The sequence below is a fragment of the Phalangium opilio genome, unplaced genomic scaffold (genome assembly GCF_054372755.1).
Source record: "Phalangium opilio isolate 3A_F unplaced genomic scaffold, DU_Popi_V2 ptg000352l_1, whole genome shotgun sequence".
In the NCBI taxonomy this organism is placed as follows: Eukaryota; Metazoa; Arthropoda; class Arachnida; order Opiliones; family Phalangiidae; genus Phalangium; species Phalangium opilio.
In genome coordinates this window covers 1,612,979-1,631,452 of record NW_028324228.1, presented here as the reverse complement: position 1 = coordinate 1,631,452, position 18,474 = coordinate 1,612,979, and the positions used below count along the sequence as shown (strand labels likewise).

General features: G+C 38.7%; 2 protein-coding genes and 1 long non-coding RNA gene across 4 annotated transcripts; 2 read left to right on the top strand and 1 right to left on the bottom strand.

Moving 5' to 3' along the window:
• The first annotated feature begins 10,383 nt into the window (after positions 1 to 10,383).
• LOC149602801 (uncharacterized) lies at positions 10,384 to 17,200 on the top strand. Of its 2 annotated transcripts, none has more exons than XR_016376989.1 (4): positions 10,384 to 10,463; positions 10,553 to 10,675; positions 16,608 to 17,030; positions 17,155 to 17,200. It is a non-coding gene; the product is annotated as an uncharacterized LOC149602801 (long non-coding RNA). The 2 variants fall into 2 exon arrangements; XR_016376990.1 differs by having other exon boundaries at positions 10,393 to 10,463; positions 10,549 to 10,675.
• Positions 11,373 to 13,233, top strand: LOC149602802 (uncharacterized; the record flags this gene model as incomplete). The annotated part of the gene is made up of 1 exon (XM_089860299.1): positions 11,373 to 13,233. A coding segment is annotated over one exon (1,815 nt), but the record flags the coding sequence as incomplete, so codon positions are not given.
• Positions 17,009 to 17,743, bottom strand: LOC149602800 (uncharacterized). Its single transcript, XM_089860300.1, has 3 exons — positions 17,613 to 17,743; positions 17,476 to 17,535; positions 17,009 to 17,392 (listed from the first exon to the last, which is right to left on the bottom strand). The coding sequence occupies exons 1-3, from the start codon at positions 17,652 to 17,654 to the stop codon at positions 17,027 to 17,029; spliced, it is 468 nt and encodes a 155-aa protein (XP_089716426.1). The 5' UTR covers positions 17,655 to 17,743; the 3' UTR covers positions 17,009 to 17,026.
• Positions 17,744 to 18,474: the final 731 nt, after the last annotated feature.

Here is an 18,474-nt window from a genome sequence, read left to right as displayed (position 1 = left end):
TTTATAGCAAACCACCGTTTAGTTTTTACGTTTGCGTCATGACTGTCAGCATTGTTTTTTATTCACAAACGTAAACAATAAACGGTGGTTTGCTAAAAAGTCTTTGGGGTCATCTCAAAGATTTTTTTGACATCGTGTACAAGAATGAAGTCCGTGAATAAAAAAAAATGCTGACAGTCATGACGCAAACGTAAAAACTAAACGGTGGTTTGCTATAAAGTAACGCGATGTTGTTGATAACGTCACAGTATCACTTCGAACGAACGTGTGGTAGTACAGTATGGCGTATACCAATGCAGAATATGCAGACATGCATCTCATGTATGGACTGGCGCAGGGCAATTCAGTGGAAGCACAGCGGCGATACCAGGAACAATTTCCGCAACGACGCATACCAAATCGTCGTACGTTCGAGGCTGTTGACAGGCGCTTGAGGGACATCGGACAAGTACAACCCAACAACGTTCGAGAGCGAGACATTCCAGAAGACATGGAGGAAATCGAGGAAGACGTCCTTGCCATGTTCGATGAGGACCCCTCGACAAGTACCAGACAAGTTGGACGACAATTACATGTTAATCACGTTTTGGTCTGGCGAATTCTCCGCGGACATCAGTTTCACCCGTATCATATTCAAAAGGTGCAAGCTCTTAACCCGGCAGATTATCCAAGACGCATCGACTTTTGCGAGTGGTTTTTGGCCAGAGTAGAGGACAATCAATTTCCACGGGTCCTTTTAGTAACCGACGAGGCACATTTTTCCCGGGATGGAATTCTGAACTATCACAACCACCACGAATGGCGCCAATTAAACCCACACGCAACTAGTGTTAGAAGTCACCAACAGCAATTTTCTTTAAACGTATGGTGCGGCATTGTCGGTAATCATTTACTAGGTCCGCATTTTCTTCCACCCAGACTAAATGGTGAAGCATATCTCACGTTCTTAAGAGACACTTTACCTGAACTACTCGAGGACATACCGTTAGCATTACTTCGTGACATGTGGTTTATGCACGACGGGGCACCCCCACATTTCAGCCGTGCAGTTAGAGAACATCTTAATGCTACGTTTAATTTGAGGTGGATTGGGCGTGGAGGACCAGTTGCGTGGCCAGCTAGATCTCCGGATTTAAATCCGTGCGATTTCTATCTTTGGGGTCATCTCAAAGACATCGTGTACAAGAATGAAGTCCGTGATGAGGAAGACTTGCGAAGACGAATTATTGAAGGTTGTCAAACAATCAGGAACATGCCAGGAATCTTCCAACATGTCCAAGAATCTTTCGAAAGACGGGTTCATGTTTGTCTTAACGCCGTTGGTGGACATTTTGAACAATACCTGTAACGTCCATGTTAACTTGTTAAGAATAAAAGTAATACCAACCGAAAGGTACCATGATACTTTGAATTTACTTTACTAGAGTAGGCATACTTCTACTCATTTAATACACTTCTGCCAGGTGAAAGTTCAATAACGATGTTAGAGGGAAACTATTGAAATTGTCTCATATTTCTAAACAAGTTGATAAGGCTGAATTTGTTTTAGTCTACATTTTCGAATATTTTCTTGTTTTAGGGGCCAATGTTTGGGGGGCCATATCTTCGTTGCAAATTCTTGTACACCCCATGTTCTTTGACACTTTCCACTCAGTTTGACCCAAAGAACACGCCCCTTGATTTATGGCAGACTTATCAGAAACACCCTGTATAGGTTATTTATAAAATAATTTATGTTTTATAATCATGTCGTTAAAGTGAAATTTTTAATATCTGTACTTCAGTCATTCCATTTTGTAATTCTCTTATAATTTTATTTTTAAATTTTGGTCCACAAATACATTTTAAATTAATTTATTAATTTATTTTGGGGTTGGACATTTCGTCATCTTGTAAATGGTATCCCAAAGTGGAAAAAGAACACCATGACGGGTAACTTCGTGTCCCTTTGCTGCCCGTTTCAAATAAGGCATAATATAATGGATAACCATACGAGTACACATATTGTTCAGCTTTCGAAATAATTTATATTCGCTTGAATTTTCAACAACGACTTGTTATGACATTTTTATTTTTCATTAAAACGAAGATTGATCATAAATTTCGAAAAACAATGCGTTTTTTGAATTAAAATTTCTGACAAATGCTAGCTCGAGATTATAAAATGAAAGAGTACACGAGTCGACAATTTTTCAAAGGCATAGTAGCTAGTGACTGTAAAAAAATATTACTTGGAATTGTTATACAGGTCTGATAGTCTGTAACATATGTATTTTACATTTCGCGATTTGAATAATCGTTGACGTCATCTTGTTGAACCTTACACCGTTATAAAGTCGCCCGGTTGCTGCTGCTATAGTTAGGGGTCGCAAAAGACAAGCCAGATTTACGAAAAAGTCAGGTACAAGCTAAATGTCTTCTTCATACGTTGTGACATCATACCTAATCAGGTTTACGTCTTGAAAATTCTTTTAATTTTCAACTAACAAAACTAATTTGTCCATTGCTTAATTTTTACATTTTCAAATAATTAAAGCTATCAAAACCTCACTGGAAATTAACGCAACTAGCCCTTTAATATAAAATACTTCATTTAAAAAATAATTCAATAGGTAATAATTCAAATCCAAGGGACCACCTTTCGCTTTCATAAACTACTTATGATATACTTATAGTGGAGGTTATAAAAAATTAGGTCAAAAACAATGCGCAAATTTTTAAATAACGCTCGATAGCTTTAAAGAATGAATTTAATTAATTTTGCCTGATTCGGACATAAAGAAAAAAACCTGGGAGTTCCTTCTCATAAAACTTAATAATATTCAGTTTATTTTAAAATATTGTAAGTTTATACCGAAATGAAAAGTAATAATGAGGGAAATATTGCACAATGAAACCCAGGCACTCCGCAAAAATTGACTGGTTGGCCCCAAGAAAGCGAAAACGACTTGACGTGTTCCTAGTCAGTTTACTCTACAGATGATACCTCACCTTGGACAGTACAGTCTTTTTAACAATCGTGATTAAGCATTTAATTAGAGAAATCTTACTCGCCGTACCTTGTGCCACAACTCAGCGGATTTTACCCTTGAAATATTAGTATTTCCTTTTGATTATATCACCAGACTGAATTAAGAACCGTACATGCAATTAATCAACCCTTGCACTTCGTAGGTTGAGCTTGTCAATCATATTTTTGTGAATATAAAACAACTCCAGCGTCATTCTCACTTCAAAGTTCTCTTAGACGCTGACTAAAACAGCTTGAAAATTTAAATTGCGCTTACTCGAGAGACGAACAGTCAAATAGGTTTAACGATGAAGTTGTTTGTAGTTTCGGTTTTGTTGTTGGTCAGTGCATTGCAGATTGTTCAAAGTGGATACTACCTCGATAAGGGTATGGTAAATTAATATTTATTCACTATAAAGAACAGTACCACACACATTCCTTTTTAAAATTTCGAAACTCAGTTCACTTTTCTCAATTAGCCGGTTTTGACCCACAATCAAATTGCGTGTGTAATGCATTAGTTTCCAGTTTTGGCCAACGAGGCAAAAATCATTTTAAGTTACGTCGATTCGGAATATAGTGTACCCTCTTGTTTTGGTTTAGATTTACTTGCTTAAAGTCAGTTTGAACTTTGAAGCACTCGTAAAAATTATTTTCACTGGAAATTTAAACTTCTTGAGCCAGCGGCGACTCTTTTCTCTAGGTCCCGAATCAAGTTCCTCTTTTTACCTCTCCGAGTGACGATGACTCTTAATTACGTTTCGACTCGGAGAGGTTATTTTGGTTTCCCAACTTGTTGATTAATTTGCATGCAGAGGTTCATATTCCTTTTTTAAGATTTAATTATTTGTTGTTAACCACTGGAAAGGGTTTTATTTCATTGAAGTTTTCGAGAAAAAACACTCTCTCTATTATTACCTGAGATTCTATTTTATCTTTTCATACATTTAATCAGAAGTCCCTTAAATTAGCCTAGGAAGTGAACAATTACAATGGCAGGTATAGCGTACGTCTCTGCTGGGATAAAAACTACTTCTAACTCCATGGATAGGGGGTTAAATTTTTCCCCCTTTCCTAACACAGTTTCAAATCTCGAGCTCCTCTCTAGAAAGTCTTTCTTGACGTGAGCGGGGCGTGACTTCTTCAGCCCATGAACGCTGCATCTCTAAAGGGTAGATTGTTTGCTTTATAAAAAATTAAAAAAGGAACGGCCAGTAGAAAATCAAGTGGTTTTTTAATCGATTCTACTACTAATTATAAAAAGGCATGGGGTTACGCGATTGGTCGGACGTCCTTATTTAAAATTATCTTTTAAATCTGAACCTAATTTGAATTTTAAAATCATTCGGAGCTAGTATTTCCTGAATGTTTGACTATGCAGACTGGTCTTGTAAACAGTAGGGGAATCGATAAAAAACCACTTGATTCTCTACTTCACCCTCCCTTTAGATAGTTTTTTTTCAATAGGTTTATGAAGAGTCATAAAAAACTGAATGACCTTGACTGTTCCAAAATTCACACCCCCATCCCTTCTCCTATTTTTAAGCGGGCTCGGTTTTACAGTGGAAGGGGGCGTTTTCGGCCAATAGTTTTTTCTCTCTCGATAGGGCAAATTTTGGCGTACGAGTCGCACCTAAACCGGGCATCTGAGAAAAATTATCGCAGGTGGCGAATGTGTCGCTCTTCTTCAGTATTGCTACACAAGAGAGGGGAGTCGCAAACCCCGCTTTGGTTACTTCCTAGGCTAATTTAATGAACTTCTGATTTAATTTAAAATGAAAAACTCTTTCAGATCTCAAACGGTGTCCAGAAAAAACTCCTCTGATAGATGACGTGTGTCATTGCAAAGCGAAAGAGGATTGTAAGAATTATCCGTGCGACAGCAAATTTTACAAACCATCCTGCGACAAATCCCGTAAACCGGAGCGGTGTTTCTGTTGGTTTAATTACCATAGCAGAGGTCATTAATGTATTCAAAATTATCTAAATATATTCTGTGTAATCTAATATTTATAATATTAAGAATAATTAAATGAAAAATTATGTTCATTATTTTGTTTTAAATAATTTATTTTTACACTCAAAGCCAACCGGAAGCATATGCTAAATCTATACTAATATTTTAATTAATTTATTTGTTTGTTGTACGTATGGGCAGGGATAGATAGACTTTTTTAAGACGGAATAAACAATGTTTGGCCTTTACTTCAGTCCGACTCATAGACGAGTATATAGTCCCTTCCTTCAACACGTAACCAAAAAATTAAATTATCTTATTGGCTCACAAAAACTACGTATTGGTGACGTTGCTGACGGGGAGGGCCAAAAATACGTCATTCCTGTTTACCTCTGTCGCCATGACTACGACCTCTCTTGCGGTGTACCATAGCCCACTCGATCACGCGCGTCACGACGCAAGCTGCTCGCGCTATAGCTATAGAGCGCGGATCGAGTGGACTATGGTTGTACAGATAAGCGTTCATAATGGAGCAGTCTAAATGCGAGGGTCCGGTAATTATTCGGGAATTGTTTTTAATAGCAATTAAGAAGGTAGTTAGTGAATTTGGTGCCGGTGTTTTGGATTTGGAGTACATCTCTAAGGGTGAAAAGTGTTCGCTAATTCTTTCTTAAGCCAATCATTTCTACTATCCTCATGATTTTGTAAACGAATTTGATGAAGTTAACCAAGGCTTAGTGAATGGTCAGGAGTTTTGTGAGCTTAGTGTTTGGTTAAAACCTGTTCGTGCTGTAATATCTTTGAAGACTTTTACTCAATTCTAACTCTTTTTTAATTTTCTTGGGTCTTCCCCGTTTTTTTTCAGTTGCAAGCCCTATGTCTTGTGTAACGTCCATTTTTAAACAATGTTATTTCAAAAATTACAATCCGAGCCCATTCCACCTTGGCAGACGACGTTTATTTGACCCGGATATACATACAACGCCATAACAAAAATAAGACCCGCCTCTTCTTTTATACCCCTCCGTCACGGGTAAGGGGGTCGTGGACTAGGACGCGCACCCGAATAACCCTGTTACCCATTCCGTCTTAAAAAAGTCTATCTATCCCTGGTATGGGTTTGTTACGCCAGTCTAATTTAGGTTAGGTTTAGTTTAGTTTTGTTTATGCTTAAAATAAAGCTAGGCTTTCTAAGCAAAATTTAGATTAATTTTTAAAAATTACACTTGTTACTTCCTCAGTAATTGAACGTATTTTCCAAATTAACGATGGATACATTTACTTACTTTCTTAATAACTTGACGCCTAGGTTAGTTAAGGTTGGGTTGATAAACTAGAAGGCTGGTGAAGCAGTAGTTTAGACTGCAGAACCAAAGCACAATACAGTGACGACGTTTAAGCAGGGTTGTTGATTTTTTTGATTTTTTCAAAAAAATCAAAAAAATCGATTTTTTTGATTTAAATCGGATTTTTTTGATTTTAATTGATTTATTTGATTTTTTTGATTTTTATTGAACTACTAGATAGTAAATTACCAACATGAAAACTTTTGAGTCAAAATTAATCAAAAGCAAAACAATCATGACATTTTAGCAGCTATTGGATATTGTTACTATTCAAATGCTTGCATAAAAAGACTAGCTTGACCGCTATATCATTTCCTAGCCTATCCAGCAAGACAAACTGGAGTTCTGGGTAAAACTTAAACTAAAATATACCAAAACCATGATTATTTTTAATTTTAGGTCTTTTCTAGTTAAGTTTCTTCTCGAGTTTCTTAAACTACTTCTTGGAATCTTAGAAAACCTTTTTTAAAATTAAAAATATATTCTTGATTTTAATCAAATGATTTTTTTTAAAAAAATCGCTTGATTTAAATCATGATTTAAATCAGTGATTTAAATCAAACTGATTTAAATCAAACAACCCTGTTTCTAGTTCGTTCCAAGCATCGGGATCAAAACGAATTCTTTCCATATAGACGTGACTAGTTTCTTTGGTACCAGTAAATATCACAAAATCTGCCCAGGGCAGATTTTTAATTGCCATTTCCCCTAAAATCTGATAATAATAGATGGAGTTTCGCTTTAAAAAGTATTCGTCATTTTTCCTCTCTACACAAAAATTTTTGAACTGACTAGCAATTTTGGTGGCAGGCATGTTACTAATATCTATTTTGTTTAAAGATGATGGACATTTAACCTCTAAGACTCCTTTTGAAAACTCGTTAGGGTCCATTACAATTCCATCGGAAGTTGCTCCAAGAAAATTGTACTTGGTGTATAGTGTAAGGCCCGTTTCTTTAACTTCGAATCCAGTTAGATCCTTGTACCTCTCTATTGCTAACGGTTCCAAGTCTATTCCTCTCTTCATGGCCTTTGGAAGAGACGAATACATGTCCAGTTTTTGTGGATTGAGAATTTTTTCAATGATAGATTTTGGAATCGTCTTGCACTTGGCTTTCGCAACAAGTCCAAAGTTGGAGCTGGTAATTCTGCCAATTCTTAAATCTTTCCATAAATCACAGTTTGCTTGAGTTTTGGTGTGCTGCTCAATAAATTTAACCTCTTCCAAACTTATTTTCTGTACATTTATGTCTATGAAAGCTCTTTCATCGGTAGGATTTCCCAACTCGTTTTTTATTTTGAAAATGAATTTCTTCGCATCAATTACAGCGTCAACTTTGCTAGAAATTTTTAAATCAGATGGTTTGGAAGAGTCTGGTAATTCAGCAATTTCAAAAGCAGATTGGGCGAGAGATGGTGCTATTTCTGGACATTCTCTAACGTTGATATCGTTTCCAGCATCATCTGATCTAATATCAATTTCTATAGCAACTTCAGGCACCATTTCTTGAAATTCTTCAATTGGAATTTTCCAGAAATGCTGTAATCCAGTTGGAAAGATTGTCATTAGCTCTTTAACTGCTTGCCTATTTTTCACAGGATCAATTTCTCGATCACAAGCACGGCGTCCATCAAAATCGAACTTGAGGTTGTTAGCTTCTTCGACAATACGTGTAGTGTCATTGCACAATCGTGGTCTTTTAAACATCTTTGGCATAATTATACTAGGTTGGAAATCTTGAGAACGTGGCTGATTCCACACACATGGCTTGGATGTGCATGCTGATTCTCCAGAACTTTGGCGTTCCCGACTTAAAGCCTCCAAGCACAGAAGCAATGCTCCGATATGGCTACATGATCCAGATAAGCCTCGAGCACATTCACATGCCCCGCCACAGATTTTACCATTGGTTTTGATGCAAACGATAACATAGTACGCCAGACGCTTTTGTGATGCAAAACACTTTGACTTTACGTACACTAAAGTGGCTGTAATTTTAACAACTAACATCAAAGAATGAATGTCACCAGAATTTCTATGTGCAATGGCCCTATCTAGCCCTCTCTTATCCATTCTTGCTTCACCATCAATCATATTAACATTAATAAAATAATCATATATGTGAGAAAAATTAAGTTCAGGGATTTGGGAAACATTGGTGGACCAAATTTTCGGTGGAATTTCTTCGGGATCAGGAAGACAATATTTAACCCTGTATAAGGGTAATGCTTCTGGGATTTTTTCTTCTAAAACGAACTCTTTATGGAACGAACTCTTTATGGAACGAACCTGATGAATTAAAAGTTAATTTCCTTCCAACGTGAACGTCGTTAATGTTTTTGCAAGTTTGAAGCCTTGGGCAATCAGTTACTGCAGCTGTAGAGGAGCCGGAAATGTTATTATTTTGGTCTTGACCGCCTTGGTTACCTAAGCCTTGGTCACAACTTTGTCTTTCATCACAGTGAAACTTTTCTAAAGCTTCGATGTATTGAATTTTTTTCCAGTTGGATTTAAAAACTATTTCCTTTTCTTTCAATAACAGTTTCAGTTGCGAAATGGTGTATTTACTATACATTTTGGATATAACTGTACTGTTAACAAACCCTCCATTCGAAAATAAGGTAGAATCGCGCCGAAGCGAGAAAATAAGCTACATCACGCTTTCTGCGCAGGCGTGAATAAATTAGCGAAAAGGCTCATTGATTGTGGAGTATTCTAGTTATGAAAGAACTTAATTCTTCAAGTGGAGATTTCATGCTTGTAATGTTTTGTAGAACTGTGTCCAGGAATTGTTCAGACAGGCTAACGAAGTCTAATAGTCTCGATGAAGGATGTTTGAGGTTACCAAAAGCCTTGTGCTGTGTAAGAACTGATGATGAAGGCAATTCGTACGTTTTATATTCATGTTAAATTACTTTAAAACAAATATATCCTGCTATATGGTAAATTGTCAACTCTTTTGCCTTTTCCTTTAGGTCTATGCTCTCCACTTTAGTAATTTTCAGTTCTTTTTGTGCCAAGCCTGCAAGTCCAAGGAATTCAACCAAGTCTTCTAAATTTTCACAGCATGAATCAAAACTCCTTGCTTGCTTGTGGGCAGAACTATTTTGTTCTTCCGTAAAGCTATAAACGGCCTCTGTACCAAATATGTCTTCCACTAGAGTTCGAAGAATGTCAGAGGCCGGTTTTTCTAAACATATCTATGGAAATATGAAGGTTAGCATTTTATAATAGTATAGGATATATCACTTAACAGATTGGTCTCGATTTAATGGCATGATGTCCATGATTTGACTATGCTCAGTCACTTGAGTCATCTCCAAGGCTGGCGAATCTTGTTTGTGAAGCACCTGATTTTCATGTTCACCAGGATGTAGTGGCTCGTTTAACAGGCCATGCTAAATAGAAAGAAAGGTAACAGAGATAATTATTATGTTCTTTACAATATGAGCAAGTTAAACTTACAGACGTGCTTGGAGCGGTATATGCTATTTCTTCCACCTCCGTCTCAATGTGGTTCTGAAAAAGGAAAAAAGAAAAATGTTATAACTATAGAGTTAGATAAGCAACACCATTGCAGCAATTTGCTTTGATAATGCTAATAATATTACTAATTCATTCATGATCTTTTCAACATTTAGATCAGGCATAAACCTTTGGGCTTGCTTCACAAGCAAAATCTTTAAACGATGCCGAAATTCTCTTCCTGATGGAAATTTGTTACCCCTGGCGCGAACACACGAGAATAAACTTTCTAGTGCATTTTGATTGAAGCGCCCAGCCATGACAAACTTGAAACTCCTTTGACAAAGGTAGGTATTCAATTCTATGATTGACAGTGATGCCATTATAACACCAGTTTGAATTGGCTTCCATGCTTTAGCAATTTTCATTCCTTCAAACAGAACTACCACTTCACGTAAATATTCGATGTTGCTTGCTTTTAAGGATTTACCTTTACAACGACCATTCATTATTTGAAACCAGTTATGCATAAGCCGACAAAACCAAGCAGTTGTTAAGGCCTCCTTTTCAATATGTCCAATGTGAACAGCGGTTTCCACCGCAGCAGCTGTATCGGCACTTAATAGTTGTTGCGCAAGAGACACTCTCATCTTCTGATAATGTGTTGGATTAACATGTGTTGGGGTAAGTTTAGGCGCTAGTTTCAGTTCTGAAGTTGCCTGAAAGTGTATGAGGTGCTTCAAGTACTTAATGTCAACATTTTTGCAAGGAAGATTATATTTCGCAACACATTGCTCTGGCAGCTCCAAGACATTGACCAGAATAGAATTTCGAACACTTTTCAAAACATGAGGTGGATCTGGTACTACAAAAATCTTGTTCTCTGGATTGCACGGGTGTGTAAAGTGGTGTTTCTTTTCATAACATGACACCTTAATGTTGAGTGAACTGATTTGAACTGAACCGTCTTATCCCCAGGCCCTAGAATTGTATATAAAGAGATTTTCCCTCACGCTTAAGTTAGTCATTACCATGTACGCGATACTATGATGTATGAAAATAACGCGGTCAATAGACTCAGTATAGTTTTACGATTAATAAATGAACTTTATTAAACAACAAACGGTTTGTGTATTTCTAAATCAGTAGAAACACAACATGGTGTCAGAAATAAACTAAGACGATTATCGGTGTCAGGTCAGTTCGGTTTTCTTCATTATAGCCAAGGCTTAACGTTAGTAACGTCGCGTTTCGAGCTGTCTCGCGTGTTCAGTGATTTATAAAAGTATTGCGGACAACGGACTTTCATCGACGTGTGTAATGGCGAATCCTATGACTGTGTCTTCGTCTTCATTTCAAGTTACTCCCCCAGAACAGTTTAACTTCACGACTCCCACGGAATGGCCAACTTGGAAACGTCGCTTTGAGCGCTTCCGTAGGGCGTCCGGTCTCAGCACCAAGCCAGAAGAAGACCAGGTTAACGCACTTATATATCTGATGGGACCTAAAGCTGACGACATCTTCACGTCCTTTACTTTATCTGTTGCCGAAGCAAAAGACTACACCACAGTCATCACAAAGTTTTAAAATCATTTCATCATTCGGAGGAATGTTATTTATGACAGAGCAAAATTCAATACGCGTACTCAACGTGACGGTGAGACTGCTGATGAATTTATCACTGCCGTTTATGCTCTGGCTGAGCATTGCAACTACGGTACGTTAAAAGACGAACTCATTCGTGATCGGATTGTGGTTGGCATCAGACACAAAGGGTTATCCGAACGTCTTCAAGACGACGAAAAGCTAACTCTTGAACAAGCGGTACAACGAGTAAGAAGTTTGGAGGACAGACAACGAGAACAGCAAGATCTACATGCACCAATGAAGCAACTCGATCGTATACGGGCTACTCAACCTCGCAAAACCTCCAAGAAACCCTACGTTAACGTACACACAACTGGAAAATTCCCAGCACCTACAAAGGCTGTTCGCAAGACTCACAGCAATACCAAGGACAAGGGATGCCATCGTTGTGGTGACCTTCAATTACACGAAAGGGAACAGTGTCCAGCCAAAAATGCCAAGTGTTTTCAATGCGAGAAGACGGGTCATTACTCTAAAGTCTGTAGGAAGAAGAGTCTCTACACAATTGAGACGGGAGCTTTTCTGGGCGCAATTTCTACAGAACCTCCTCCAGAATCCGATTTGGACGATTACGGCCTGGCATCTCTGTTTTCCGGAGGAATTGAATCAAACCAGTTAAATCAAAATCATACGACGACAAACTATTCCCAGATGAGCGTAGCCAATTTGGACTCACTAACGAATCCAGAGGCAAGAAGATGGACGGTGAACATAGAAATAAATCAAGTACCAGTCATGTTCAAGGTGGATACCGGAGCCGATGTAAATGCAATTCCAATCGCATTTTACGAAGAACATCTCAGTCATATTGCGCTACTCCCAGCTGAGAAACAGTTATTCGGTCCAGGAAGAACAGCACTAAAAGTAGCTGGAAGAATTCAAGCAACATTACGACATAGAAACTCGCAGATCAAAGACGACTTATACGTAATCTACGATCTACAGATAGCGCTCCTTGGATTAGCAGCCTGCGAGGACTTGAAATTAGTTGAGAGAATAGCAACCATAGGAGATAAAGCTACGCAATCAGCCGTAGATCCTGTTGTCGAGTTTCCCAAGTTATTCAATGGACTAGGAAGAATGAAGAATTCTTATAAAATACAACTGGAGCCGAATGCAAGACCATTCTCTCTATCAACGCCGCGCAGAGTCCCGATATCCTTACTGGACGAGGTGAAGTTGGAACTTGATCGAATGGTACAAAACGGAGTCATAACAAAAGTAGAGGAACCTACTGACTGGTGCGCTCCAATGGTAATAGTCCTTAAAAATAGACAAGCAATTAATACCGACGAAAAGACGCCACCGGACCTTCGTATTTGTGTGGACTACACTCAGTTAAATAAAAACGTACGAAGAGAGAGATTCCAGATGCCTGCTGTGGATCACGTTTTGGGCCAGCTAGCCGACGCGAAAGTGTTCACCAAGCTAGATGCTAATAGCGGATACTGGCAAATTCCACTAGACAACGAGTCAGCATTGCTTACGACGTTTATTACGCCGTTTGGACGCTACTGTTTCCATCGCTTACCATTCGGATTAACCTCCGCCTCAGAACACTTCCAGCGGCAAATCAGCACGATATTGGAAGGCGTCCCAGGAAAAGTAAACCTGCAAGACGACGTATTGGTTTATGGCAAAGACTACGAAGAACACGATGCACATCTGAGGGCAATTCTTCATCGCCTCAGTGAAGCCGGAATTACCTTAAATCTCGCCAAATACAAGTTTGCTGTAACCGGAGCCTCCGGGATGAACTAGGCCCATGCGTGTGGCGAAGCAAGAATATTTTTTTTTGTTTAAAAGACTGTACTGTCCAAGGTGAGGTATCATCTGTAGAGTAAACTGAGTAGGAACACGTCAAGTCGTTTTCGCTTTCTTGGGGCCAACCCGTCAATTTTTTGCGGAGAGCCTGAGTTTCATTGTGCAATATTTCCCTCATTATTACTTTTTATTTCGGTATAAACTTACAATATTTTACAATAAACTGAATATTCTTTTCTTTATCCCAGAATCAGGCAAAATTAATTAAATTCATTCTTTAAAGCTATCGAGCGTTGTTTAAAAATTTGCGCATTGTTTTTGCCTTAATTTTTTATAAAATTCTCTAAGATTGCTGCAAACTCCACTATAAATATATCCGGAGCCTCCGGGATGAACTAGGCCCATGCGTGTGGCGAAGCAAGAATATTTTTTTAACTAATTTAGTTCGCCGTGTTTTCCCGTTTGGGGGCGCTGATACGACCGATAAATAAACAAAGTTCAACCCCGTGACCCTGTCGACTGCTTAAGTATTTGGGCCAAGGTCGCGGATTGTAAGTATACGTTTTTATAACTATTACTGAATTATTTTAATTGAAATAATTTATTTTGTTGTCATCAATACCATCTAACCGAAAGATTCAGTAAAAAGTGAATAGCCCCAAAAACATTTACGTTAATTTTAGGATGAAACTTTTCTCTATCATAAAAATTTTATGACTGACCCCTAAAATATAAACGATAATTTAAGGAAGACCCCTGTCACAACGGAAAAATAAGCGCCTTCTATGGTGAAAATATTTTTTCTAACAAACTGGATATTTCCCCACATAAATTTTGACATGCATGGGCCTAGTTCATTCCGGAGGCTCCGCTGTAACAAAAGTCATGTTCGTCGGACATATTATCGACAAGAACGGAATCAGCCCGGATCCGGAGAAAGTGAAAGCAATAACAGCAACACCACCACCTCAGGACGTAGCGGAACTAAGACGTTTCCTGGGAATGACGAATTACCTAGCGAAATTCATTCCGAGGATGTCGGAAATCATAAGACCATTGACATCGCTTTTAAGTACAAAGAATCATTGGGTATGGTCTCATGAACAGCACAAGGCATTCGAAGAAGTAAAGAAAATATTATCCTCAAAGCCGATATTAGCCATGTATGATCCAAGACGGAAAACAACAATATCCGCGGATGCATCTTCCTTCGGTATAGGAGCGGTAATCCGTCAAGAACAGCCAGACAACGAAACGAGAGTTGTGGCCTATGCATCTAAAACATTAACCTCGGCGGAGCAGAAATACGCGCAGATAGAAAAGGAAGCACTAGCGATGACATGGGCATGCGAACGGTTCAAGGATTATATTATTGGCATCAGAATCCAGATAGAAACCGATCATAAACCATTAGTATCCATCATGCAGCACAAGGCCATTGATGATCTGTCTCCCCGTTTACAACGTCTCAGAATTAAAATGATGCGATACGACTACGAAGTCTTCTATACGGCTGGAAAAGAACTAATAATAGCCGACACGCTGTCCAGGAGACCACTGAAAGAAACGGAGGACAACGGTCTTGAAGAAGAAATTAGCGCATACGTCCAGCAAATCACTTCAAGTGCTCCAGCAACCGACATACGGCTTGCCCAAAAATGGGAAGAGCAAAAACGAGACGACATATGCAAGATCCTCCAGCATTATACTAATACAAAATGGCCAACAAGCAAAAACATAAATGGGAAAATTTCCAAATATTACCCATTTCGAGACGACATCACGGAACAACAAGGCATAATGATGAAAGGATCCAGAATCATTATTCCAGCTAGCCTACGCAAAGATATACTTGAGAGGATCCATCAGGGACATCAAGGAATTACGAAGTGCAGAGAGCGTGCCAGGTCATCGGTGTGGTGGCCAGGAATTACCAAGGATATAGAAGAAACCGTCAAAAATTGCCAAGTCTGCATAAAAGAAAAAACTAATCCTCACGAACCACTTCATCCAAGCGAATTTCCGAACCGACCTTGGAAGATCGTGGCTATGGATTTATTCTATATACACGGGAAATGGTACCTTATTGTTACCGATTTCTACTCTCGTTACTTCGAAATCAAACAACTTCAAGATCTCAGCTCCAGAGCGGTCATAAGACATATTAAAGAAGTATTCGCAACGCATGGGATTCCTGAGATCGTAAAGAGCGATAATGGGCCCCAGTTCCAGAAAACGAATAACTCCGAGTTCGTCCAGTTTGCAAAAGAATATGGATTTGTCCATATTACATCGAGTCCTCGATATCCGCAGAGTAACGGACTTGCCGAAGCTGCCGTAAAGATCGTGAAACAGACTCTCAAGAAAAGTCATGATCCGCATATGGCATTATTGTCATACCGTACGACTCCATTAGCCAATGGATATTCACCGGCAGAGCTTTTAATGGGACGAAAGCTCCGGACAACGTTGCCTATCACGGACAAGGAACTTATGCCAACGATACCTCCATTTGACGTCGTCCAAGAAAGAGAAGCCTTAAGACGTCATAAAACGAAAGAGAATTATGACAAGCGTCACCGGGTTAGACCATTGCCTTCACTACAAAAAGGAGAGCATGTATGGATTACCGATCTGAGAACAGAAGCCGTGGTCAAGGACGTATCCGAAGAACCAAGATCTTATCTCCTCCAAACGTCCAACGGCATTATTAGACGAAATAGGTATCATTTGGTCGTTATACCTAGGACACAAGCTCCAGATCCAAACGTTCTTGACTCGGACCAGTCAACTCAACCCATCAGGCTACAACCATCTAGTCAACAGAACGAGCCAATCGAGACCGACGAATCTAGTCAACAGAACGAGCCAATCGAGACCGACGAATCTAGTCAACAGAACGAGCCAATCGAGACCGACGCATCTAGTCAACAGAACGAGCCGATCGACATAGAGGAAGCTAGTCACCAGACAGAGCCGCCTATCCAGCAGATCTCTCCAGATCGATCCATTCAACAACCTGACCAACTTCAAACCAACCAAGAGATTGTCGTAGACAAGACTAGCACAAAAGAAACTAGATCTAGAAGCGGCCGATTAATTAAAAAGATTGAAAAACTTAACTTGTAAATTTAACTTAAGTAACTTAGGGGAAGGATGTTGAGTGAACTGATTTGAACTGAACCGTCTTATCCCCAGGCCCTAGAATTGTATAAAAAGAGATTTTCCCTCACGCTTAAGTTAGTCATTACCATGTACGCGATACTATGATGTATGAAAATAACGCGGTCAATAGACTCAGTATAGTTTTACGATTAATAAATGAACTTTATTAAACAACAAACGGTTTGTGTATTTCTAAATCAGTAGAAACACAACACTTAATTCCTAGGTCACGATACATAGCCATATTTTTAGGGCCCATGTCACTTACTATCGACACAACGTTAAATCCAATGTCATGAAGGCATTTTATACAGTCCATCATGAAATTCTTCAGATCACCGCTGTCTATACTGTTGCCAACCAAATGCCAACCAAGAATGTATTTCCATTTGGAGCAAGCAGAACGAACCATTACCACTAATCCCTGGGTAGCGACTGCATGGTTGGACAATGTTGAATGTCCCAATACAGTTTTTAATCCAGCATCATATTCGTATGACCGCTTAATTTGCATTTCGTCAACCAAGAGTATAACACTTTCTTCTATCTTTGTCATTTTGGGTGATTGTTTTTGCAGCAGGCGCAGCGTGGCACTTTGAATACCTGGCGGAAATTGAAGCGTCTCTAGATGTTGATTTAGGCACCTTGTTGTTGGAAGTGGATGGCCTTGCTCACGTAAGAAATTGTACCCTTTTGTACCAATATTGTATAGAAGTTGTAATGACGATTGTATGGCTTGAGGAGACCACTGTTTGCATCGTTTGCGCTGTTCTACAACGTGATTTTATTTGATCCGCAGTGAAGAGTTTGCCAAAGGCCGTCATTACTTTCTCTAATTGGTACCTTGATTTTTCGTGTTCCAAAAACAGTTTAGCGTGCTGTTTTTCAAGGTCTGTATTCTTCTTTGACAATTCCGCTATTGAAGTCTTCAAATCTTTTATAATTATTTTCAGGTTTTCAGAGGCATTCTTTGACTCATCAGAAAACGTTTCTGTCTGTGTTTCGATGTGGCACTTTCGTGAATTGTCAACAGACGCCTTTAACATATTAATGCAAAGTTTAGACCAACGCCAAAAGGTTTAACATACATTCAATCTGTTTGATAATCGTGATTATTTACATTTTTGGCCACATCAATTGATTCCAAACGCCGCACTTTAGAAAGTCTTTCCATCTCGTCCTGGGATTAATTGCAATAAATAACTAAAACATCCCTGATACCAAACAATATTGCGATGTTATTAAATCTAAACTTACCATATCATTTCCGGTGTTTTTTCTTTTATTCCTCTCTGACATGGATACTTCTTTTTGAATTGGGTTTGGTGCTCCAATTGTAGGAACTGCATTTGGGAGTTTTCTACCATTTGTGCCAAAGCAATTAGGAGAAAAATGATCCTTCAAACAAAGTGGTTATTAGATAACTATTATTCATTCATTAATAAAACAAGACATTACCTTACAAAGACGGAAGTGTCGATATTTTCCACTTAAAGGGATAGAATCGGATTTATCTGAGTTGGTCAAACTAACATTGGTTTTCTATAAATTAACCACCCCTAAAAACATGGGGGTCAGTAGAAATCGCGAGAAACATTTATTATTTAAAATAAACGTGAATAAAAATTTAAATTTTGAACGCCAGATTTAAAGTCGGTCGCCATTTTCAACTCATTACCTAGGTAGGTAAAGTTAGGCCTCTGATTGGTTGCTAGTAGTTGGAATGAAATCTGTCGTTTTAGGAGTAAAAAGTAGTAGGAACGAGAATTAGCCTTTTCACACTTATGGCCGCTCATGAGCAGTTGTAATGTTTGGCGCCTTGAGTTTTACGCTTCTATGGAGTTAACGTGTAAAATAAACTACGATGGACGAGTTTTAGAATATTTTGTGATTTATTATTAAAATAAAATGCCTAGTATTTAAACCGAGAGACTAAAATTGAAACCACGTTAAGAAATAAACAGTGTTTAAGTTCTAACGGAAACGGTGCAATGATAATAATTGGTTTAAACTCACTAAGCCTCGGCGAACGTATGGGATCGCCGATGCCGTGCCGAAAGTCGGCAGCGTTACCCCGCGTAGTGACGGAACTCCCGTCAATCTGTATCATACTGCGCTC